General features: G+C 41.8%; 1 protein-coding gene across 4 annotated transcripts in view; it reads right to left on the bottom strand.

The window, feature by feature from the left end:
• Positions 1 to 27,234, bottom strand: part of VEPH1 (ventricular zone expressed PH domain containing 1) — a 554,211-nt gene that overhangs the window by 327,517 nt on the left and 199,460 nt on the right. For all 4 annotated transcript variants that reach the window (XM_077488095.1, XM_077488092.1, XM_077488094.1 and 1 more), the window contains exon 7: positions 2,813 to 3,033. In XM_077488095.1, the coding sequence (XP_077344221.1) occupies positions 2,813 to 3,033 (221 nt within the window). The remainder of the gene's footprint in view (positions 1 to 2,812; positions 3,034 to 27,234) is intronic.

Genomic DNA, 27,234 nt, shown 5'->3' with positions numbered 1-27,234 from the left:
GGACTCAGGACACATTTCCCAGTCCCTTTCTCAGCACTAAAATATGAATGAACAGGGAACAGAGGCTCCTGTTCATTCATAAACCGAGCACAGTTTACTCTGCTCAGCTACTATGTCCAATTCCTGACAGCCCCCCCCTCCAACCGCTGGGAGAGGAGGGGAGGGGAGCCGGTGTCTTATCATATAAGGTCCCCCATCAGATAGCATCCGCTGTGTACTGCGCATGCGCAGTACACAGCAACACAGATTCCGAAAATAGCCGAGGATGAACGGCGCCTGTGCACTGAGTCCAGGTTCTAGCCCCACCATCCAAGTGGACATAGAGTAGGAATAAAAAAGAGGCGAGCGCAGCGAGGTCGAGCCTGAAGCGTGGCGAGCGCAGCGAGGCCGAGCCCGAAGCGTGGTGAGCGAAGCTCGCCTGCGAGGGGCCGTCTAATTTTCACAACCCTATGTCCACTTGGATGGTGGGGCTACCACCTCCACTCACGGCGCAGGCGCCGTTCAGCTTCGGAAATTTTACGAAGCTTCTTCTGCCCCGTACTGCACATGCGCAGTACGGGGCGGACGCTATATGATGACCGGACTGAATATGCCAGAACACCGGCTGTGGGGGACAAGGGGGGGGCAGAGGAGGACAGGTGGGGCAGAGGAGAACACGGGGTCCGGAAAAGAACAGGGGGGGTGGAGAAGAACATAGTGGGGTCCGGGGGAGGAGCAATCAGAACAGCTGGTAATGATCAGTGCGGCTGGAGGGACAGCTGTGATCACCGATCTCCCTGTATAGCTTTTTAGCTCACAGCTGTGGGAGGGAGAGAAGGAGAAGTGTCTGTCAGCTAAAAATCTATACAGAGATCAGTGTTCACAGCTGTTCCCTGTTGCACCGATCATTCCAGGGAGATCGCGAGGCACTTGTGGGTGTGTGGGAGCCGCAGCAGCAATACGGGGGGCTCCCGCACCTCACGGGGAACCTTGGGATGTCTGTCATTGGCTGGGATCTGCTGACAGTCTCCTGCTGTGTCAAATCACAGGGGAGGAGGTGGGTGGGGGCATGCACCCGAAAACCCTGAAACAAGCAGCGATGTATGCCTGTAGCTTGCACCCCGTCTCAGTACTATGACGGGTCGGTAAGTGGTTAACTACCAATGGTATCTGTAATATGCAGCATGAGGGGTTAATATATTGCCATTGGTCACTGATGCATTAGTGACCAGTGGCAAGTTAATTCATCCCTTTGTGCTAAATTAGTAGCAACAGTATCAATGTTAACACTTACACTGCTGCCACTAATGCAGCACAAAGGGGTTAATTAACTGCCACTGGTCCCTAATGCATCAGTGACAAATGGCAATACATTAACCCCCTCATGCTGCATATTACAATTAATTAGCTCCCCTGCCCCCAATCCCAATCCAAAGAGTTAACTCCATATGCAGATGGAGATCTGTAATCTGCTGACTTGTGCTTGGATCCTCCTCAGCTCAGCGGCTCCTCTGGGTCACAGCTCCAGCAGCACACTATGCCCCTCTCCTCTGGGTCCTCTACAATCTCGCCTTTCCACCGGCAGTTGGCCACTCAGTGACGTCCGCCGAGCCGAAACTACAAAGTGCCTGTCAGGCGGGGTATCGTGGCTGATAGAGAAGTGAAGGGCTGGGCTATGCTAATGTTGTGGACTAAGCAACAATGATGTTGTGATACGTGTCAGCTGTTTGTCCTGCTTCTGTTGTTACATGAACTTTGACTATTCATTACAATAAAGGCTTTTATCAGAGTGCAGCTGTCAGAATCCATTTCTTCAACTATGCTAATGTTGTGCCGGGTGCAGGAGCACACTCGGCACATCGTTATAACTATTGCTATTGCACTTTTTTTTTGGGGGGGGGGAGTGTCTGTCAGCTGCTTTATTGAAATCTATACAGGGAGATTGGTGTTTGTAACTCCCCCCAACACCGCACCGGTCATCCTTAACTGCCCAGGTGAAGCATCAGAGTTTTTGCATGAGTAATAGTTGGTATCAGTGCTACCCTAGTGCAGACCCACCAGGGATGCCCACTAGAGCCCACCAGAGATGCCCACTAGAGTCCACAGGGATGGCAAACAGTGCCAATCTCTGCCCATCGGTAATGCCTGTTAGTGTTTCCTCATCGGTGCTGCCTATCAGTGCCATCTATCACTGCCCATCAATGCCACCCAACAGTGCCATCTATGAGTGCCCATCAGTGTTGCCTATGACTGCCTATCAGTGCCCATCGGTGCTGCCTATTAGTGCCCATCAGTGCTGCTTATCAGTGCTGCATATAAGTGGCTCGTCATCAGTGCCACCTCATCATTGCCCATCAGTGCTGCCTCATCAGTGCTTAGCAGTGAAGGATAAAACTTAACTATTTACAAAGTTTTATAACAGAAACAAAGAAAAACATTTTTTTTTTCAAAATTTTGGGTATTTTTTATTTGTAGTGCAAAAAAAAAAAAAAATAACAGTGTTGATTAAATACCACCAAGAGAAAGCTCTATTTGTGGGAAAAAAATGATACATTTTTTTTGGGTACAGTGTTGTATGACCGCGCAATTGTCATTCAAAATGCGACAGCACTAAAAGCATTGGCCTGAGCAGGAAGGGGTTGAAAGTGCCCAGTATTGAAGTGGTTAAGTAACATTTGTGTATAATATTGGAAAGCTAAACGGGTTGTATAACAGCAGCAAGCACTATGATGTAATCCAAGGTATCATAATAGATTTCTGAAATAAGCACAGTTTCCTCTTAATAGAAAAATCTAACCTAAGGCATTGAACAGATGATAGCAATCACTACTACCTGCATGCTGGCGTTGCTTCATCTGTCAGGTGTTCATTCAGAATCTTGGCTATTGCAGTCAGGCTGTTACTCATTCTGCACATGTCTCTTCCTGGAATGCCCAGGACTTCATTAAATGTGTTTGTGAGGTTTCTAATCTCCATGAGGAGTAAATGATGAAATGAGTGTTCCATGTTATTCAACTGATTCACCAGATACGTTAGACACATCTTGGCCATCATCTATAAAGTAAACAATAAAACATGCTTAATACAGGACAATATATAACTGTGTACAAGACAAACTCAAACCATGGTTAAATTGCTTACAAACAATAGTAGATATTTATATCAAGAAAATCTCAAACCACACATGCAATGAGCTGAAAAGGATAGACCTATTATAAAACTTAAGTAAATAATTATTTAATGACTACACTGTATTTGCTTTCAATCCTGTGTTGAAGGAAGGAATGACAAATTATCTAAAAATGATGAATGTTTTCTATTGCGTAAAAATTGGCACATAAAGATCACAGGTATGAAAAGAACACTGAAACAATTAAATCCACTTTATTTTCTATTTCACGCTGCCTTTGCTGAGTATTCAGCAGTGGAAAAGTAGTTATTTTGGGGCCTATTAAAATTGATGGCACTATAGCAAAAAGCAGTTTCAAGACACTGCAACTAGTTATTGTACATAAGGGGGTTATTTACGAAAGGCAAATCCACTTTGCACTTTGGAAGTGCAGTCGCTGTAAATCTGAGGGGAAGCTCTGAAATTAGGGGAAGCTCTGCTGATTTTATCATCCAATCATGTGCAAGCTAAAATGCTGTTTTTTATTTTCCTTGGATGTCCCCCTCGTATCTACAGCGACTGCACTTGTAGTGCAAAGTGGATTTTCCTTTAGTAAATAACCCCCATAGTGTCGCTCTGAGTGCATATTAAATTACCCTGTAACATATGAACACTACTAGAATCAGTATTGATATGTTATTTTTGCCTGTTGAGTTAATTGCTACATGTTGAGGCATTTGTCTTCATAACAAATCACTTTTATATGCCTCTCAAGAACTTAATAAAAACCCTTTTTCCATTTTGTGACCCTTTACTTTACAATATACTGTAGATGTCTAGTTAAATATTTTATCACAACCACTACTGTCTACCTGTTACCTGGTCAACATATCACTGTCTTTCTACTAGTAAAAGGGTCAATTGACAGAAAAAAAACTACCAAGCTTGTAAGCACGTAGGCAGGTAGTAGTTATTTGTCACGTCTTCCATGTTTCCCTCCTTGTTGGGTGCCAAACAAGATTCACATGAGAGACCCATCCCTAGGTGGGTTCTTCTGGACTACACTAGGCACCTTGTACAGGGTCACTTTACTACACATGGGGTACACTACATAGAAGTACTTTCATACTTCTGTACAGGATAGGAACCTTTGCAGGGCAAATTCACTACTGTTGCTCTGGGAAACTGCTGGCAGAAGGAGTGCCTACAAAATCTCCCTCTCTACTATAGGCTGTTTCATCTATAACAGGTACACGCTACCGACTTGTGTCTTCACACTACTCTATACCAATGTCTTCATACTCCAATGTGTTTAAAATCCACTCAGGGAACTGTGTGTGCCAGTTACTTCAAATTTACCCTTTTAAGTCCCCTTTGAAGAATTCATAAGATTGGTGTGACGCATAGGGCGGAGCTTGCTTGTTATGTGGATCCCTGTCAGGATTACACAGCTCTATCAGTTTTCGTCACACGTTATACTCTATTAAGCGTTTTATTACTTTAATAAAGTGACCGAAAACGTTTTAAATAGAGAGTACTATTGGGTCTTTTGTTTATGTTTTTATGAGCTGCATCGATGCTGAATTTGACTGGAAAGAGAGGGAAATCCACAGTGAGAGCCTGTCGCCTATAGCTGGTCATGGAAAATTAAAGGGGCACCACTTTGAGTGTTTTTCACTTATATTGTTTAGACTTTGACACACAAAGATGATAGATAGTTGTTTGCTTGGTTTTGATAGATGTCATTCAAATGTATTATTACACTCACATATTTATTTAAAAATTTTCACAATTTTGTGCATGTCACTGGTGGTATTTGTAACCATTTAAAGTGTATACAGTGGTTAAAATAAGTATAAAACACTTCACTTTTTCTAGGTAAATATACTATTTCTAAAGGTGCTATTGACATGCAATGTTCACCATATGTCAGTAACAACCCATGCAATCCATACATACAAAGAAACCAAAACAAATACGTTCAGAAATTAAGTTATGTGTCATAAAATGGAATGCAACAGGGAACAGTATTGAACACATGAAGAAAGGGAGGTGCAAAAAAGCCTGGAAAGCCACTAACTGAAAGCCGGCCACGACCAGGTGCTCCTTGCAAGATGTCTGACAGAGGAGTGAAAAGAATTGTCAGAAGAGTTCTCCATAAGCCAAGGGCCGCTTGTGGAGAGCTTCAGAAAGATCTGTAATTAGTAGGTACAATTGCTTCAAAGAAAACAATAAGTAATGTACTCAACCGCCATGGCCCGTATGCACGCTCACTAAGCAAGATTCCATTGCTGAAGACTGGGAGAATATAGTGTGGTCAGATGAGACCAAAATTTAACTGTTTGGATGCCATAATACACACCATGTTTGGAGGTCAAATGGCATCACGCATCACCCCAAAAACTCCATACCAATAGTGAAGTTTGGAGGTGAAGACATCATGGTGTGGCGCTGTTTTTCAGCATACAGTACTGGCAAACTGCCTATCATTGAAGAAAGGATGAATGGAAAAATGTACCAAGACATTCTTGATAAAAATCTGCTGTCATCTACCAGGATGATGAAGATGAGACGAGGGTGGACATTTCAACAAGACAATGATCCCAAACACAAAGCCAAGGAAACTCTCAAATGGTTTTCAAGAAAGAAAATAAAGCTGCCAGAATGGCCCAACCAATCACCTGACATCAATAATATAGAAAATCTATGGAAAGAGCTAAAGATCAGAGTTCATAGTAGAGGCCCACGGAACCTTCAATATTTGAAGACTGTGTGAAAGAATGGGCCAAAATACCACCTGGGCAATGCATGTGACTAGTTTCTCTATATAGGAGGTGTTTTGAAGCTGTCATTGCCAACTAAGGATTTAGTATGAAGCATTAAATACATTTCAGTTAAAGTGTTCAATAAATTTTCCCTGTGTCATTTTATTACACATACATGTAACTTCATTTCTGAACTTATTTGTTTTGGTTTCTTTGTATGTATGGATTGCATGGGTTGTTGCCGACATGTGGTTAAAATGTCACGTCAATAATTTTTGATGATGGTAAGGGGTAACCCCGACATAGGAGGAGTCAGAGTGGGGGAGGAGACACACAAATTAGCTGCATTTGCAGATGACGTATTATTCTATATCTCCAACACACGAATTGCTATGCCAAATTTCCTAAGGGCTTTAAAAGAATATGGAGAACTATACAACTTCAAGATTAATCCAGAAAAATCAGAAGTATTAAATATTAATATCAGTTCAAAGGACGAGCAGAGCTCCAGTCGTAATTTATTTTCCCTTGGAGGAGGACAGGAATAAAGTATTTAGGATTTAAGCTTACATCATCCCTTGAAAAAATTTACCAGGCAAATTATATCCCATTGTTAGATGACCTTAAAGAAGAAATAAGGAGAATCACAACGAAACCCCTGTCCTGGATTGGACATAAATAAATGCCTTAAAAATGATAATACTGCCTAAAATACTGTATAAATTCCAGATGCTCCCGATCTACATACCCCCGGCGTATTTCAGAAGTATTAGAACCTTAATTACAAAACTTATTTGGCAAAATAAGAAACCTAGAATATCTTTAAGGATCCTGCAATTGGAAAAAAGATCAGGGAGGAGCAAGTGTACCAGATTTTAAAAAATACTATGAAGCTGTGATATTAACAAGGGTTTTAGAATGGACGAAGCAAAAGAGTAAAAAAAGATGGTTGGAAATAGAGCACTTTATGGCAGACACAAATTTGGGGAAGGATATTTGGACACCACCACAATATAGATCATTAGGGAGAACTACACTTACATTGACTAGAAATATGATTAGAGTTTGGGATGAAATACACAAACACAAAAAAATGGAAATATAACTCCTCACTGATATATTTAAAAGAGAAAGATATTTTTCCACCAGGTAAAAGTGCATGGGGAGGGAATTGGATAAAAGATGAAAATGTTCAACTGGAAAAATTTAAGATGAAAAAAGGAATGTTTGATTTGAATGATTGCTGATACCTCCAGCTCAGACATTTTGTCTCTGTCTTATCACGGCCGCTGAAAGGTGGAGAAGAACTCACCGCTTTTGAATGTATATGCGAGGGAAAAACAGCATGACAGGGATCTCGCAGATATATAAGATCTTAGTACGAGAAAAGGAGCTGGAGGTACCGGCATTTAAAAAAAAAAATGGGAGAAGGAAATAGGCCCACGAGGTGAGAAACAGGAGGTAGGGAAAATATTAACGTTGATACACGGCTCCTTGTTAAATATAGGGATGACTGAAACAAATTTTAAATGTTTAGTGAAGTGGTATAGGACACCTGATATAGTAGCAAAATACCAAAATGGGCAATCTAGGGAATGCTTAAGGGGATGCAGGCAAATAAGATCTATGGTACACATATGGTGGAACTGTTCAAAGATTAAAAGATATTGGGGGGAAATATTAAAATATGTAAAGGAGATAACTAATATGCAGGTTCCCGAAAACCCCTGGATGTGTCTATTCCATGGGGTCGATATACCCTTAAAAGAATACAGAAATTGCCTGACACCTCAATTGTTAAACGCAGCTAAGTTTGATCCGGAAAAAATGGAAGGAAGTAGAAGGCCCTATGATAAAGGAATGGTTTGAGAAAATAGATGAAATATATAGGATGGAATGTCTCAGGATTAACAAGGTGATACAGTGAGGTGTTTAAGTTGTAGGGAGAAGAGGGAAAGGAGGTTTTCTTTTCCCCATTGGCTCCATATATTTAAAAAGGGGCGGGATGAGGGTGGGGTGGAGGAAAGAGGGGAGGTAATGGGGAGGGTGGGTGTATATGAGGGGACAGAGGAAATAGATAACATGAAATAAGTAAGTAAAAATGTGTATAGGTGATTGTGTTATTAGATGTAATGGGGTGAGGGTATAATGGCTCTCTCCCCCTTATGTTTTATATATGTGATATTTTTAGATCTTTTTTTCTTTTTTTGTAATGATAAAAGTTGGATATAAATAAAGAATAAAAAAAAAAAATTTCATGTCAATAGCACCTCTAGAAATATATTTACCTAGAAAGATGGTGAGGTGTTCAGTAATTATTTTACCTGCTGTATATAACTAAAACTTTTTTCTTTTTTAAGTTTTTAGATCGAGTAGTGAAAAGTAAACTCCCTGTAAGGCTGGCCATACATGGGTCGAATTTCGAAATAATTTTCTTTGGAAAACCTTATCTAAGAATTTTCATTCGAATTTTGCACCAATAATGGGCTGCAGCAACAGCCAATTTTCATGAGGTAATCAAATTTGAGTACCGTATATACTCGAGTATAAGCCGAGATTTTCAGCCTCTTTTTTGAGGCTGAAAGTGCCCCCCTCGGCTTATACTCGAGTCATCGCTGTCTGCCCGCTCGATCAGCGTGTCGAGCAGACAGACAGCGGCCATTCTATTCAAAAGCCGCGCCTCCGGCTCCGCCTTCGCCTGTGATAGGCGGAACACTGAATTTCCCAGCAGCCTGTGTTCCGCCTATCACGGACATCGTATCATCCTCGTACTACGGACGAGGATGATACGAAGGCAGTGATAGGCGGAACACAGGCTGCTGGGAAATTCAGTGTTCCGCCTATCACAGGCGAAGGAGGAGGCGCGGCTTTTGAATTTTACAATGGCCGCCGAAGAGGGCACGGGACGGAGGCAAGGCAAGGCAAGGCAAGGCACGGCACGGCACGGGACGGGACGGGACAGGACGGGACGGAGGCAAGGCAAGGCACGACACGACGGCAAGGCACGGCACGGCACGGGACGGAACGGAGGCAAGGAGGCAAGGCACGGGACGGAGGCTCGGGACAAAGGTAGGCTGGACACACACACACACACACACACACACACACACACACACACACACACACACACACACACACACACACACACACACACAGGGATGGGTGGATGGATGGAGACACACACAGGGATGGGTGGATGGATGGAGACACACACACACAGGGATGGATGGATGGATGGATGGAGACACACACACACAGGGATGGATGGATGGATGGACACACACACACACAGGGATGGATGGACGGACACACAGGGATGGACGGACACACAGGGATGGACGGACACACAGGGATGGACGGACACACACACAGGGATGGACAGGCATGTCTCACCCTCGGCTTATACACGAGTCAATAAGTTTGCCAGTTTTTTTGGGGGTAAATTGGGGGCCTCGGCTTATATTCGGGTCGGCCTATACTCGAGTATATACGGTAATCGGACATGTTGGAAATTTTTTGAAAAACTATTTTCTAATCAATGATGGGAAAATCGTGCAAGAAATGTAATAGAAAAAGGAATGCACATGAGTGCAAGAAAAGAAAATTCCTGGAATGAAAAGAAGATTCCTGGCCACAAAAATTATTTTCTGTAGCAACATGAGGTGAAATGGAAGGCTGAAAATTCATTCATAATTTGACCATGTGTGGCCTGCCTAAAGCCTCGTACACACAATCAGATTTTCCACAGACAAAACCTCTGACTTTTGTCCAAAGGTGTGTGCCTGAATTTTGTCTTGCATGCAAACGGCAAGGAATTGTCAACCAACAAACACGAACTTAGTGACGTACTACATTTCCCCCTGTTGTGTGGGTTAAGGCAAGTGAGTGTAGCCAAACACAAGAGTGTGAGGCCAATTAAGCTGGTGAGTGCAGTTCTTGAGGGGGGTGGAATCACTGGCACAGAGGTGTGGTGGATGAATAGAAGAAAAGGACATTGGCATCACATCACATCATTGGATTTCTTCTGTTCTTTATGGTTTATTTACTTTTTGTACACAATTTATGCTCACCAAAAATGCGTTTTTGGTCATTTCATTTTTTGTTCACTTGTCACAGGGTGATAGAAATTTTATAAGGTCACTAATTATTGTTTATAAACTATCAAGTTTGTTATTAGTGTTGTTTCACTTATTATAAGGTGATATGAATATTGTTAACACTATCAATATTTTCTCTTCATTGAGATAAAAAATCCATTTATTTTTTATTTTTAGTATATTAGTTTTAGCGCCACTATTTATTTCACTATTTTTGGTTTTTGCTTTAATAGAGGATTAAATATTGTTTACACAATAAAAACATTGTGTAGAATAATACTTGGCTATGTGTTTTACTTGACAGTTTGAAGTAAAACACAAAGTAAAACAAGGGACACCAACATAGTTGTGTCTTTGATCTTAAAAACAATGGGATAATGGTGTTGTGGTAACTTGCCAAAAAAAAAAAGCATAATAATATTATTTGCCATAACTCCATCAGTATCACCAGCAAAGCAGCTTCATTATTATCCCATTAAATGAAGAAGAAGCAAATGTGCGCTGCATTTCAAGAGTTCATAATTTGCCACGTCATGAATGTTAATTCTCCATTACAAACGCTAGCTTACAAGACCGGCCATTTCCAGTTCATCCTTGCTTCCGAGCATGCTTGTGTAATACCCTCGGAAAATCCGATAACACATATTTGCTCGCAGAAAATTTTAAAGCCTGCTATCCAACATTTGTCCACGGAAAATCCGACAACAATTGTCCAATGGAGCATACACATGGTCGGATTTTCCAGCAACAGCCTGTCATCACACATTTCCCGTCGGAAAATCTGATCGTGCTTTCATTTTATATATTTTCTGTCTGTTCAGGAGATTTCTCCTCACTACCTGGCCTAGAGATGCAATGGTAAAGCAAAGGAATTCTCCACAAAGTTAAGGAAACTCCCCTCTTTGGGTCCTTACACACGTGTATTTCAATCAGATCTATCTGTCAATTTTTCAAGCTCAATATTAGTCCATGGATGGACTAGTTGGAAATGATGATACCTCTTTGAATAGGCTCGTGGACTGTTGTCAGCAGAACAAGTGTCAGGGTGCAATGACACAGACTTAAATAAATACTTCTTTGGGATGTAGGAGCACTGAGCCTTATACATATGCATTTTAACAAGATGGGTGGTTTGTGGTCCTAGAGGCTGCTCACCAGCAACTGTGGGATGTTTCTGAACCCCCAAGAGCATTTTGTTGAAGTTTAGACAGGATGGGAATACCACACCAGCTTTTACAGACTTTTAAAGGTGTTTTTCTTTGTAACAGCCAATGCGTTTCCGGGGCTTAGTATTTTCCCTTCATCAGGGCTAAGAATTATACAATTAAGTAAATACAAATAATCCTGAAAATGTGTTAAAAACTATAAGTACATAAAAGAATAAAAGTACAAATATCTTAATGTATTAATTATTGGAGCCAAAAAGGACATACATTAATTGACTAAGAAGTATAAAAACCAAGAAGGAGAAAGAAAACATGCTTATTAGGGCTACAGAGCAACACAAAAACAAAAGCAAAGAAAAGAAGAAACACTGAATGTGTTCTCATTCTTGTTAAAGCAACAGTATAACACAAAAAAAGGAAAAATAAATTATAATAATATCAGTAATAATAATGATAAACAATAATAAGGTAGCACCCGCATATGTAGACGGCATTCAAACCACCCATGTGAGGTATCGCTGCAATCGTTAGAGCAAGAGCAATATTTCTAGCCTAGAATCTGTACCTCTAAACTGGTAACCTGGTAAAAAAATGTTTAAAGCATCACCTGTTGAGATTTTTAAGTACTCTTATTTGGCGTCATTTCACAAGTGTGAGGAATTTTAAAGCGTGACATGTTGGGTATCTATTTACTCAGCGTAACATCATCTTTCACATTATCCCTTTCATGACTAAGCCTATTTTTGGAATTTGGTGTTTACAAGTTAAAATACATATTTTTTGCTAGAAAATTACTTGGAACCCCCAAACATTATATAGATTTTTTTAGCAGAGGCTCTAGAGAATAAAACGGCGATTGTTGCAATATTTTATGTCACACGGTATTTGCGCAGTGGTGTTTTAAACGCAACTTTTTGGGAAAAGGGACACTTTCATGAATAAAAAAAAACAAAACAGTAAAATTAGCCCAATTTTTTTGCGAAATGTGAAAGATAATGTTACGCCGAGTAAATAGATACCAAACATGTCACACTTTATAATTGCGCGCACTTGTAGATTGACGACAAAGTACGGTACCTAAAAATCTCAATAGGCGACGCTTTAAATTTTTTTTACGGTTACCAGGTTAGCGTTACAGAGGAGGTCTACTGCTAGAATTATTGCTCTCGCTCTGACGATCGCGGCGATACCTCACATGTGTGACTTGAACACCGTTTACGTACGCGGGCGCGACTTCCGTATGCGTTTTCTTTGCTTCGCGAGCTCGCGGGGACGGCGGGCGCTTTGAAAAAATTTTTTTTTTTTTTTTATTTATTTTATTTATTTTTAAATGACTAAATTGTTTAAAAAAAAAAAAAAAAAATTTGATCACTTTTATTGCTGTCACAAGGAATGTAAACATCCCTTGTGACAGTAATAGGTGGTGACAGGTACTCTTTATGGAGGGATCGGGGGTCTAAAAGAACCCCCATCCCTCCTTTACACTTCAGTGTATTCAGATCGCCGAAAACGGCGATTCTGAATACCGGATATTTTTTTAAAACCGGCGCCATTGGCAGCCGAGTAAACGGGAAGTGACGTCATGACGTCGCTTCCGTGTTTACGATGAGGAGACTGGAACGAAGCCGATTACGGCTTCGTTCCAGTTCCTCCCCAGCAGCCAGAGCCGACGGATCTTTAATCGGTGCTCCCGATCGAGCGGGAGCACCGGTAACAGCGGCGAGAGGCGGCGGGAGGGGGGGACGTCCCCTCCCGCTCCTCCGGCATAACAGCCGAGCGGCTTTTAGCCGCATCGGTTGTTATGCCTGGATAGCCAATCGCCTGCTGTAAAAAACGGTACCGGGATGATGCCTGCAGGTGCGGGCATCATCCCGGTATAACCCCCGGAAGCCGAGTACGCAGATGTGCGTACGCTCGGCGGGAAAGGGTTAAATAACAAAAATGGGAAAATATTGTGTTTTGTTTTTGTTTTTTTAATTCATGAAAGTGTTGGCGTTTGAAAAATTGTTGCACAAATACCACGTGACATAAAAAATTGCAATGACCGCTATTTTATTCCCTAGGGCCTCTGGTAAAATATATATGTATAGATATCTATCTATCTATAGATAGATATATATAATGTTTGAGGTTCTGAGTAATTTTCTAGAAAAAAAAGTATGAGATTAGGAGAGAAGTGTCAGAATTGGCCTACATGGCAAGTGGTTATTTGTAAAGGGTGAGAGCATAAAGGGAATAGTGTCATATGGTCCTGAATTGGGATGAGCCTGACATACCTAGATTCAGTTTGAGGTGGGTTTATAGAACATGACTAAAGCCCCATACACGCTATCAGATTTACTGCTGAGTTTTTCCTTCAGAGTTACCAAAACCATATAATATGAGGTCAAACCTTAGGAGTTTAAATTTGTATGCAATCAGGCTACATGGTTTTGGTAAATCTGAAAGAAAAAAATCAGCATAAAATCTGATAGTGTGTAAGGGGCTTAAGGTTCAGGTGCCAAACCTGAACCGAGTCAATTGAATCTGAATGTTAAAAAACAGTAATGGCCATTTTCTGGGCTAAAAGGCAGAGCATTTTCAGATAAATAGCTAGGCACTGGGGGTATCAAAGCAAATTTAAACAAAAAACATATTTTTTTGGTGAGCAGTGAATTTAATAATGCTTAAAGTGAAACATTAAAATTGCTAAATTATTTCAAATAACACGACTGGAAGATGTCTCGAAGGTGCCTGTGAAGTGGTGCATCTGTACAATGTATATAATATAACCTTCTACAGCAGACTGACATTTACATATGTAAAAAATGCTGTTTAAATTTCATTGCCTGAGATTGCCTTCATCAATACCAGATGAGTGTTATCTATTCCTAGATGAGGGTCCAATATAGATGTTAGTGGGACACCCATATTAAAAAAATGCATATGTCCTTTCCCCTCCTCCTCTCCTGAACCATACCAGGCCACATGCCCTTAACATGGGGGGGTACCTTGCCAGGGTTCAGCAAGGGCCTCTCCCTGGTGATTGTGGGAGTCTGCGGGTTGGGGCTGAATCTGGAAGCCTCATTTAATAATAGGAAACACCCAGATACCCCACCTCTTAAATGAGTACCCCAAAGATAATTAAATAAGCTAACACAGTTAACACAGCCAACAAAGTTCCTTATTTAACTACCTGCTGACGGGTCACAGTAAATTTACTGCGAGCAAGTGGGTGACAGGTACAGGCACAGTTGCCTTCATGTACATGACCGGCCTTCTTCCGAGACTGGATAAAGGCATGAGTTTGGCAACAGATTTCAGCCAATAAATTCAGCTGAAACTTGCCGATCAGCTGTGTCCAATCACACACAGAGTTCTGTGTTTATAAAAACACAGAACTCTGTGTACAGGGAACAGCGATATCTGATATGAACATTTCTTCTCCCTAAAAAGCAGGGAAAAAACAGCTAGATCAGAAAGCTGCACACATTACTCACAATACACAATGTTAGGCAAACCGTTAACCCCTTGATTGCCACTAGATGTTAACCCCTTTCCTAGCCAGTGTCATTAATACAGTGTCAGCGTCAGTAAAATCTTTCAGAGGTCAAGTGGTTAAAAAAAACAAAACCAAATATATGTCCCTGACTTGCTGTGAATTATATCTCTCGGGGCCCCATCGCTAAAATTAAACAAAGGTAGGGTCTCCCCAGTGATGTCTTTGACCAGCTATTGACCAAATATGGCCAGGAACAGACACAATTCTAACTAAACCTTTGTTCAGGCCAAACCTGGAGCTCATCCTTAGTACTCCTGAATGATAAAAGAGTCATTTTTGCATTCATACCTACAGTAGATACATAGTTACATACTTGGGTTAAAAAAAAAAAAGTCCAATATCGGTTTTTGTCGTGGTGGGCATTTAAACTGATAGGGACACATCTAAGAACTTCCTTCATATATCACATGAAATGAGTGCTCAACAACAGCACAACAGTCAGAGGTGCTTTATAGAATATTTACACTGTTTCTATAATCTTAAGTAGAACACCCAAATGGCTAACATCAACAAGTGAATAGAGTTATGCAATAGTTGGATGGCTTTGAAAAGAATTGTCCTAAAGTTTTACATCCTTTATCAGCGCTATACAAGTCACTAGTTTCAATGGACTATTCATTGCTTATCGCAGAAGTCTGGTTCTTGTCTAGATATTCAGTGCTCACTTATTTCTGTAGTCAAATTACCTCTGCTCTGGAACACTGACACAGTTTTCATGCTCACTGTGGCATTGAATAAAAGTTCTCATGTCTGGAGTCATGCAAAGTACATCAGTGGAGCCACCCCAAAAATAGTTACATTTCAGAAGAGAATATTATACCAACTAAATGTTATTTTTTATTACCGTTAATCTGTCTGTCTAATAAATTGTGGTGTTTTCTTCATGCATGATATAAATATATGCATGGTTAAAAAAATTACAAGGAAAACATTAATTGTTAAAGCAAAATGCAGCAGACCCCTGATTTAAATCAAAGTTCTGAATTGTTAATGGAGCAAGCAGCCAGGCAGAGGGTATTTTCAGCCAGATGCATCCAAACTCACCCAGTTCTCAGACAGGAAACAGGCAATTGTGTTTTTTTGTTGTTGTATTTATTGTTTTGTAGAATTGGGATAGGGATTGGGAAAAGCTTTGGGATGTCCAGAACTAAACAACTTGAATTAAGACACTATCTTGAAGCAGCTAAGCAAATGAGGCAGAGTTCACCTCCACAAAAAAGGTAGCACAAAGTTATAGCACAGGGGCTGTCTCTTCTCTAAGGCACACTCTGGAAGCAAGTCTGGAACAATCACTCTAACAAGAAGGGGGTGCACAGGCAACAGTCTCTCTGCTGAGAATTCTCTTAAGGCCTACTCATTGCGACCCAGGCAGTCTGAAGACCTCCTCTCAGCTTTAGCTCTGCATACATTTTCTCCCAGGAAGATCCCCTCTGAGTGTTGCCTTGAATGTTCCTGTGACTTTAGGGAAGAACGTATGGCTCCTCGCTGGACGGTCCAACAGAGTTTCCCGGCTGGGTCACTTCCCTGCTGGCAAAGGGCCCTGCTACTCTCTGCTCTTAGTCCCATATACATCTGTCAGCCCCATGCTGACCATTCTTCTTGACCAAGGACTGTATCAAGTGCCAGCTCAGACTCTGCCCTCTCCTGCTCACTATGTTTCCAGGATTCTGGAAAGATGGGGGAGACAGAGTTCAGAGTAATGCAGTCTCCACTTCTAACCGTATAGTCAAAAACAAAATTTGCCTCATTTCTAGTACCTGGCCTAGGAGGGTACTACAAAAACATCAACATCACAAGAATCTAAATACGTATATAGGTTTTACATTTACTATGTCATTCGGTGTAACTGGTCAGTTTTGTGATCCAGGCACCCATGGCCATCAGCTCAGACTTAAAGTAGAACTAAAAACAAAACTATATTTTTTAATTTTGGATAGGGTAAGGGAGGGTTATAACTTGTAAGTTTTTTTGCCATGTACATCCTACTGGGGAGGTTTTACTTCACTTCTTTCCTAAAGCCACAGTAGAAAGTTTCCCCTTGACAACTTTCTAGCAGAGGACAGCAGATTTTCCTCAAGAATATGTTCAGATTTCACCCTAAGTTTCTGTGATCTGTACACAACATGTTTTTTTTTTTTTTGGTTGAACATTTAATAGGTTTTGTGTTTACAGAATGATCAAAAGCATAATTCAAGAACTTGTGGCAAAGTTGGAATAAAGCCTGCACAAAAAGTACAGTATACAGGCAAATTGTAAATATGTCATGACAATGCATTTTAGCTTTAATGGAACAGAAAATTTGAAACGTTATGTATTCAGGTGCAGCCTGAATCCCCCATTGTAGGAGGCGCTCGACCAAAGCGGCAACGCAGAAGAAGAAAATTGTGAGGAGCTTGGTTCCTCGGCTATGACTTTCTGCGGTCACAGGGAGACAGTTTTCTGATTGGACACTGATGTCCCATGTGGCCTCGGGGGCTAATCTGGGGTCAGGCAGAGCCTATTTAAGACTCCAGCTCCCAGGGTTTGGAGTGCTTTATGTGAGTGGTTATCATGGGGAAAAGTTCCCCTCTGGCAGGGACAGAGCTTAGTGGCAGGAAAATATTCATGAGGTGGGGCGATTAAAGCTAGATTATGGCATTAGATGGTTATATGGGTTGTTTTTACTTTTTCCCAAGACCCAGAAGCAGGGCAGGACTTAGGGTGGTGGGGGCCCCTGGGCTTGAGTCACTTTTAGGCCCTACCTTCTATACCATAGTGCATTTAGTGGCATATAACACGCACCAGCGTATAACACGCACCCCAAGTTTAGGAGGGAAGTTTAAGGAAAAAACTTTTTGGAGGGAAGTTTAAGGAAAAAACTTATATTTAAGTGCCCATCAATGCAGCCTTATCAGTGTCCATTTGCAGCCTTGCCTATCCATCTGCAGCCTTGTCCAGTGTCATTGCAGCCTTGTCAGTGTCATTTGCAGCCTTGCCCAGTGTCATTTGCAGCCTTTTCAGTGTAGCATTGTCATTTGCAACCTTGCCCCATTGTCATTTGCTGCCTTGTCATTGCAGTCTTGAAGTTTTAAAATGCGCCGCCAAGATACAGTCCTGTGTATCTCGCCGGTGTAATAACATATTCGGCAACCCATCGCAGTTTGCTATGGAAGTGACGTTCCGTCGCCGCCATCTTGGTACACCCCACACTTGTCCACAGTAAGGATACACTAAGAAGGGGTAAAGCGAACATGTTTTTACACCAACCAGAGTTTTGCATTTTACACGTATTTATAACAGTAAAGTCAGTTTATATAGTGAAATACGGGACTTAGAACAACGTCTGACTACTTAGATCTTGAATTTTAAAAGCAGCGGCAACCCTGCTCATCTCACAGGTTTGCTAATCTGTCAGAAGTTCGCTGCTTTTAAAATTCAACATCTAAGTAATCAGATGGAGTTGTAAGTACTGTATTTCACTATATACTAACTTTAATGTTATAAATATACGTGTAAAATGCAAAACTACGGTGGGTGTAACAATATGTCCGCTTTACACCTTCTTAGTGTATCCTTACTGTAGACAAGTGTGGGTGTAGCAAGATGGTGGGGACAGAACGTCACTTCCATAGCAAACTGTGATGGGTCACCGAATATGTCGTTACAGTGGCTCTTGGGTCCTCTCGCGGAGCCGAGAGTAGCCGAGTGTACTCGGCTCGGTTCACAGTCATGCCCAGTCCCTGTGTTATGTCCATCATAGGGCGGGACTGGGCGGGACTGTGAGCGGAGCAGAGCCGGGTCCATACAACCATTGTTATCTACAATGAGGCTTTGCATATGCATCATCTCATTTATTGTGGCTGTCCAGGCAGAAGTGGTGAGATCCCCAGCATTCAGAAATAGTGGGCCGCGGACAGGCAAAACCTGAGCATGTGTGCTTTGATGCATGTTTTGAAGCCAGGAAGCATGAACAACAATGGAGCTTCAGGGGTTGCAACTGTCTGTGGATATTGCATAATGCAGGTGGGTTTAAAAAAAATCTTACCAATAGGGCTGCATCCTACTGAAACTCTACCAAGTATGCAGACACATCCCTTTATATTGTTGACAGTGCCAACAAATGTTGGAGGAGAAGGGGAATGTGCAGTGCAGAATGAAAGGACAACTGTACCAATGTGATAGCATTTTTGTAGTTTTTTTTTTCCCTGATAGTGAATAGATACAGAGAAAGTATGGGTTAGTGATGTGGAACCAGTCCAGTAGGCAAGTAATTATGGCTGCTTTGCACTTACAATTCATTCTCAAGACAAGGTTTCAGTTGTCTACCCCCATCTTCTAGGTCCAAGAATTACTGACACAGAGCTTTAGCCATCATCATGGACAATATTTAACCATGCTGGTAACAATAGTTATACTTATTTTAAATGTTTTTACACAATTTGCCCGTTAAGCCCTTGACAAAGGTTTTTCTGTGCATGTCCCCTGTTTTAAGTCTGTTTCTACCACTTACTTAATATCAGTTTCCCCTCTCAAGAGCTCTGGGATTTTTGGACTGGAGTTCTGCTTGACTGTATCTTTAATTCAGAGCTTGTAGAGGGAGCAAATTAGATTTTATTCAAGTTAAAGTTTGCAGTGGTTCATCCACTTGTATGATAAGCACTGTGGACTTTGCTTCCTTCCTTCGAGTTTTCATGTACCTCTTTCCCCCTTAAAAATAAACACTTTCATAGCTAGTGAATACTCCTTAACAGGTATCACCTAAATCAAATGTAACTTGCAACCGTTGGGCTAATGTCATCTATCATAGTAATTATGCTGTATACGATCCAGAGAGTAATAATATCCCCTCCGCTGCGCCGCTGTGCTCAGATAACTCAAATATCAAGATGTGCAACCGATACATGTAATGACCAGTGAATGAATGGAGAGGGTCACTAATAGAGCATGATGATATTTCCATCAGCACTTCAGCATATAGAAAACATTATTGTCACATACAGTATCTGCTGTTTACTCAGCTGCTTCTTCCTAGTTAGGAATAGTGTAAACACACTGAGTTTGGCATGATGAGAAAAGGAAGTACTGACCTGTGCTAAATGTGGTCACAGGCTGTGCTTCTCAAGTGATGATTTGTTATTCAAGAACTTCCTGATCTAAGATCCAAGGACCCAAGACCTTCTGAACTGACTCACAAAGCTATGTTAAGTGAAACATCACAAAATGACACTTGTGTTTACTAACTGCTTAGACTACTGGTTTTACTATCATGGTCTATGCTTAGTTTTTTTGTCTTATAAATAACCAAAGGTAAAATGGTGCATTTATTTTTTAATTTAGTGAATTTGAAGTTCCAATAAAACGTTATGGCTGTCTTTTGTTCCTATTTACAAATATATGTAGGTTGTTAGGAGGAGCAATATTTAAAAATGCATTGTTATGCCGCGTACACACGATTGGAATTCTCGTCGGAAAAAGCTCTGATGGTTTTCCCGACGGAATTCGGCTCAAGCTGTCTTGCCTACACGCGGTCACATCAAATTCCGATCATTTATAACACGGTAACATACAACACATACGACGTGACTAGAAAAAGGATGTTCAATAGCCAGTAGCCAATAGCTTCTGTCTTGTAGTTGAATCTGAGCATGCATTATTTTTGGCGTGTTGGAATTGCATACACACGATCGGAATTACCAATAGAAAGTTTTCCATCGGGAAAATTGAGAACATGCTATCAATTTTTGGCTGGCGGAAATTCGGACAGCTAAATTCCGATGGAGCATACACATGGTCACATTTTCCGATGAAAAGCTCTCATCTGTCTTTTTCTGGACGGAATTCTGATTTTGTGTACACGGCATAATAGTAAGTAGCATCTGAACTTGTAAATGATTAATGACAACTGTTACTGGAATTTAGTCACAAATCCCTGTTATTCTTCATCCCCAGAGCTTACAAGAATTTCCACCGTTCATCTTTACACATTACTCAGCAGTACTGTACTCCTGGCGTAAAGCACCATTTGTTTATCTTTTTTTGGAGTAGCATGAAGCTTTAAATACTGTAGGTGAATGGAGACACAGACTTACCTACACAAAGGGCTACATTTATAAAAGGACAAAAGGGAAAATTCCCCTGGGTCTCCCTGACAGAAGGGGCCCCCCTCTACACAAAAGTTATATAAAAACAATATAAACAATGGTATATAAAATAATAAAAAATAAAATAATATAAAATGTATAATAAAAAAATTATTTGAGCTTATTAAGTGTATCTTGTGAAGTAATATTTTGTTGGCAATCGTCTGTAAAACTCTGGACTGGTATGTTGTATCGTTTTTCAAAATGAATTTTGGCAGCTCAAGCAAACCACACATAGAGCACTATGACTGCATGTATGACCTCAGAATTTTAAAAATGTATGACTGTCATTGAGAATGTAAACCAACTCTATGTATAAGGGGCCCCCCCGAACCTGAAGTTCCCCTGGGCCCTCCCACTGTCTAAATCTTGCTCTGCCTGCACAGCCAAGTTTGATGGGTATGCAGAGATGAGCATAAGGCCCTGAATACACACTGTTTGCATTCAAGGCCATACATCAATCCTTGTGTACATGTAAAACTTGGCTGTGCGTGTGAGTCTTTTCATTTCCACTCCATGCTGCTCCAAAAACAAACAGGTTCTTCACACGATAAAGGGGTCAGTGCCCATGTGAATTAACCTTTAGACTATAAGTTTCTAACATGAACATAAACGCAGAGGAATAGGGACTTGTGTGCCTTTATGGACTTAAAGAAAAGCATTTTACAGTGAGCACAAAAATTCAATTTTCTTTCTTTTCCATTTATGGACACAGGATTTATTAGACTGCTGGAATGTCCATAAGCAGAGTGGTGGGCAACACAGAAAACAAACGCTAACATGCCCAAGAGAATTGGGGACCGCTTACAGCTCAAAGATTCACCTGAAATTATCAGTCTTTGAAAGAACCACATATACAGTATTTATTTTGAAAACCCAAACCACATCCAGACAATGGAGGTAATAATCCTTTGGGTGAACAGGAACCAGACAGAATGATGTAGAAACCATATCCTTGCTGAAGTGATGGGCAAAAAGTACAATCACCTCCTGAGTAGAGAAAGAAATGTCTATAATGGGTTCAACAATGGATTCTTTTTTTTTAACTTTATACTTTTTATTATTTAATTATACATTACAAACAAATCATCCGTCATTTTACATAGATAAAAAAAAAGAGAAAAACTTCTTTTTAACATGCTTAACCAAACATCTAAAATAATTTTGTTCTATTTAAACAGGTACATTGCTTATGTTAATACCTTCCCTATTCTCCTTGCCTCCCATATCCCCCCCCCCACCTATCCCCTCATCACAATTATTGTACACCCATTTTACACCTTACTTCACCCCCCCCCCCCCCCCGATTCCAACAAAACAACTCCCATGTTGTCCGCAGGTTCCGGGGGAGGGCGAGGGGGAGAAGGGGCACCGAGAAGAATACCTTGAACAGAGGAGCCTTAACCAGCGTTTGTAGCGAAGTCTGCAATCTCTACTCAACCTATGAAGGGAGCCCCAGTCTATCCAACCAAGACCCCCACAATGGATTCTAAATAGGCAAAGAGAACCAGATTTAGATCCCACAATGTCACAGTGGAACAGACAGTGTGAGCTGCATGTGTGACTCCCTGTATAAAGGTCTTAATCAAGAAGAGAAATTGAGAAGGAGAAAGAGGCCAACTGAGTTAATCAAGAAGAAAGAGAAGTCAACTGACTCTTTAATGTCTTTCAAGTCCAACACTAGACCTTGAAGAAAGTAGCCTTTCCAGCATTTAGCATCATAGGAATTATTGATAAAGACGTGCCCTGTCCCTCAGAACCTAGGCTGCCATTAAAGTCAGCAACCATGTAGCAGCATTGGTCCTTCAAGTGTACTCTATAATTTATACTCTATAATTTATATTTCTTATATGTGTTTGTGTTAACATGCACTTGTATGGAAAAATATTTAATTTTCTTTGCATTGCTTCATTTGTGTAAAATACCTGGTGATCCTGACAGCCACCTGCTTTCCTATTTCAAACTGATCATCCCAGGCATGAAGGCACATCCATCTGATCGTGGTCAATTTGCTTCTTTGCATTCTGTTTGGGAGAGTAGCCTGCTTGTACTCCAGTGGTCAGACTACTGCTGACATGCCTCTCTGTCCAGTTCTTCATTAAGGAAAATAAGTGTACTGCTGTTTCTCTGCCTCCTGCTGACATGGCCCCCTGCCCAGCTTGCATTTCTGTCTCTGCATTTTACAGAGGGCTATGCCTGTGCTCTGTTCAAGTGGCTGTTGTCACACCCCCAACATTGTCAGAAGGTGTCTCAACCCCCACCTTTATAACCCCTTATGCAGCTGAGAACAGAGGCCAGGTGATCACTAGGGATGAGCCGAACACCCCCCGGTTCGGTTCGCACCAGAACTTGAGAACGACCCCCGCGTTTGGTACGAACGTTAGAACCCCATTGAAGTCTATGGGACTCGAACGTTCGAATTGGAAAGTGCTAATTTTAACGGCTAATATGCAAGATAGTGTCCTAAAAAGGGTTTGGGGACCTGCCTCCTGTCTCAGGGGACATGGGTCACTGCAAAAAAAAGTTTTAAAAACGGCCGTTTTGGCGGGAGCACTGATTTTAATGACGATTAAAGTGAAAAAAAAAGTGAAATATTCCTTTAAATATGGTGCCTGGGGGGTGTCTGTAGTATGCCTGTGAAGTGCCACGTGTTTCCCGTGTTTAGAACAGTCCCTGCACAAAATGACATTAAACGGAAATAACACCATTTAAAACTGCTTGCGGTTTTAATGTTATATCTGGTTCCTGCAATATGGTTGAAAATCATTGAGAAACATGGCATGGGTAGCCCTCCCTGCCCATTACCAGCCTATTTGGGTCTTGTACGCATATTAAGGGGAACCCCGTACCCATATTAAAAAAAGGAAATGCGTGTGGCCCCCAGGCCCTATATACTCAGAACAGCAGTATACAGGCGGTGCAAACAAGACAGGGACTGTGTAGGTTTGTTGTGTTAAGTTGAATCTGTTTGTCATTTTCAACCGGTACATTTTTAAAGTGTAGCTCCAGTCAAAAAAACTATCTTTAAGCTTTTTGGAAAACATAGGGAAGGGTTATCACCCCTGTATAATTTGTTTTGTCGTCCATCTTTTTTCATCTCACTTGCTGCTGTCTCCTTGCGTTTGCAAGTAGGAGATGTTTGTAAGTTGGATGTTTGAAAGTAGGGGCCTGCCCTATATTATAGCGGTATGTACTGGGTACAGAGCACGCAGACAGCACGCACTATCTCCTAACACTACTGACTGCAAGCTCTATTATTAACCACTTGTTAGCCCAATGTTTGCATAAAGTGAAAGATGAAGTTACGCTGAGTAAATAGATATCAAACATGTCACTCTTCAAAATTGCACATGCCCGTGGAATGGCGCCAAACGTCGCTACTTAAAAAATCCCCATAGGCGACACTTTAATTTTTTTTTTACTGGTTACATGTTTTGAGTTGCAGAGGAGGTCTAGGACTAGAATTATTGCTCTCGCTCTAACATTCTCGGCGATACCTCACATGTGTGGCACATGCGAGCACATGGGGACATGGGCGCTTTAATTTTTATTTTATTTTTTTATTGTTCATTTTACTTTATTTATTTTAGTTTGACATTTTTTTCCCCAAAAATATATATTTGATCACTTTTATTCCTATTACAAGAAATGTAAACATCCCTTGTAATAGGAATATGGGGTGACAGGTCCTCTTTACAGTGAAATCTGGGGGGTCAATATGACCCCACATCTCACCTCTAGGCTAGGAAGCCTGAAATAAAAAATAAAAAAAAGATTCTGGCTTTGATCGTACTGGCGAGTTGGTAGAAGCACCGGAGGGCGGTGAGGGGTGGGGGGCGTCTATGGCTGGGTATTTCAGGGTATCACCGAGTATGGCTGGGTATCTCTGAGTATGGCTGGGTATGGCAATTTATGGCAGGGTATTACAGAGTATTGGCGGGGTATTGGCGGGGTACTACAGAGTAATAGCAGGGTACTGCAGAGTAATGGCGGGTACTGCAGAGTATTAGGGGGTACTGAAGAGTAATGGGGGTTACTGCAGAGTAATGGGGGGTACTGCAGAGTAATGGCAGGGTACTGCAGAGTATGCACTGGTATTGCAGAGTATTGGCAGGGAATTGAGGGGTTAAATTCGGTGAGCAGCGATGTGGGCACTGCAGATGCAGCCCACATCGCTGCTGACACCGATCTCTTTCCCCTCCGCTGTACCGATCGGTACAGAGAGGGGAGGGAGGAACAGGCGTCATAACATGACGCCGGTTTGTTTCCAAGTGATCACTCCGTCATTTGACGGAGCAATCACGTGGTAAACAGCCGCTACGAGCGGCCGTTTACCGTGATCCGTGATGCGACCCGGCGGTCACGGATGCTCTCGAGTGCGCACACCTCGGGGCACGCGAGAGCAGAATTCTGGGAGGCCGTTAATTAACGGCCTCTCAGAGTTAAACAACCCCCCTGAAGCCGTTAATCGGCAATGGGCAGTTGTTAAGTGGTTAAAGCTAGATCACTAGCTATATAGGTGAGGTGAATATAGCGGTGTATACTGCAGTCAGGGCACAGACAACCAACCACTACACAGCAGCAAGATAGGAAATCAGCCAAAAACGATTGGTGTGTACTGTGTTGAAGGTACACAGAACACCCACTGCTTCAGATGCTAAGTAACACACTACACGAGGCCGCCTCAAAGGCGGCCTTATATAGTGTGGGGCGTGCACTACACAGCCTGAGCTATGATTGGCCACAGGCAGGATGCCTGTGGCCAATCATGGCTCTCCTCGCTGCCGGCGCTGCGATTGGCCAAGCATGCGGGGTCACAGTGCATGCTTGGCCAATCATCGGGCAGCAATGCACTGCGCCAACGCAGTGCATTATGGTCCGCACGCGCGTCACTCGAATTTTGACGCGAACGGCCAAAACGTTCGGAATTCGCCGAACGCACGAATAGCCAATGTTCGAGTCGAACGTACGTTCGACTCGAACACGAAGCTCATCCCTAGTGATCACTTATAAAAAGGGTAGTTAATTTTTTTTTGTCATAAATATATATATATATATATATATTAGTGATATGAGATAGCTCAAGAATGACAGCTAGTCGGTTTGGTAAAAGCAAACCGTTCCTTTATTTAAAAAACAGATAAACCAAGAATAGCTTACTTCAGCCAAAACAAGTCAACAGTTCAAAGTCTTGGTACCAAAAAACTATACAGCAGGCGCACCGCCAGTCTATTTGGTCCCATACTGGGGTCAGACTCCTCCATGGTAAGGGTGCCAGACAGGCCACATGAAAGTCAACAACCAGAGTTTCAGCTTCTCTGAGATCTCGATCTAACACTTTACTCACAGCTTGTGAGACTCCCTCTCCACTCTACTTCCCTGACACAGATGATAATTTCCCTCTGCTGCCTTTCAAGCCTCCCCATCCTGTGGCTTAACCTCTTTGGGACCAGAGTCCTGGTTGTCAGAGTTTGGAGGTCCTTCCCAGCAAAATCTATTTGAACCTCCGAAACTTTGGGTCCCTTAAAAGAATTTATCAACTAAGAGAGCACTGACAATCAGTCTCCTCTTTCAACCAGATCACCCCGGAACCCCTCACCCTGCAAACTATCTGGTGCAATATACCTGCTGAACAGAAAACACTTCCGGTGTCCTGTATACATACAAGCTTTTTGCCTTTCTATTTTAAACTGAATGGGTTGTTTTACAAAGTAAAGGTTTAAAAACACTTTAAACAGAAGATCCCTATAATCCAGCTCATAGAGCATCTTCCAGGACTCTTAACAGGTCAACATACCACATCCAGCTGAGTCTTTCTGGCACAATGAGGAACAAAAGAATGTCATCCATCTGACCCCTATGAAACAAGTGACTTTTGAGATCCAAATCCCCTGCACTGGCAGAGTACCTAGGGGCTCTTTCTCAGCCCAACAGGCTGATCCTCCCAAGAGACAGGATTAGATTACAGAGCATTGTGCCATGTGAATTGATCTGTCCAGGTAACTGTTTAACTTGACCTATGACAATGCATTGTAGAAGTCTAAAGTGAATCTTCACAAATGTAACTGCCTTAAAGCAGGCTACTAACAGGCCTAGGACTCTCATGCAAAGGTTGAGCATCTGTGACTCCTGTACAGAATTGGAATGTGAGACTAGAGAATCTAAAGGGTTTTTTTTTCTGTGGAAGGAACTATATCTGGACTAGTAAGTACAGAAAACACCCAAACCACTGTAACTTCTGGATAGAGATGGGCCAAACACCTCCCGATTCTGTTCACGCCATAACTTTCGAACATTGCAAAAGTTCGGAGCCAAACAACGAACCCTATTAAAGTCTATGGGACCTGAACTGGAAAAAAGTGCCCATTTTGAAGGCTTATATGCAAGTTATTGGGCATGCAAAGTATATGGGGGGTCTGGGTACTGCCCTGGCGGACATGTATCAATGCAAAAAAAGT

The sequence above is a fragment of the Lithobates pipiens genome, unplaced genomic scaffold (genome assembly GCF_037356315.1).
Source record: "Lithobates pipiens isolate NorthernLeopardFrog02 unplaced genomic scaffold, aLitPip1_a1.2 Scaffold_18, whole genome shotgun sequence".
NCBI classification, from domain to species: Eukaryota; Metazoa; Chordata; class Amphibia; order Anura; family Ranidae; genus Lithobates; species Lithobates pipiens.
The sequence above is the reverse complement of the archived record's forward strand: the minus strand, read 5'-3'. Positions and strand labels throughout refer to the sequence as shown.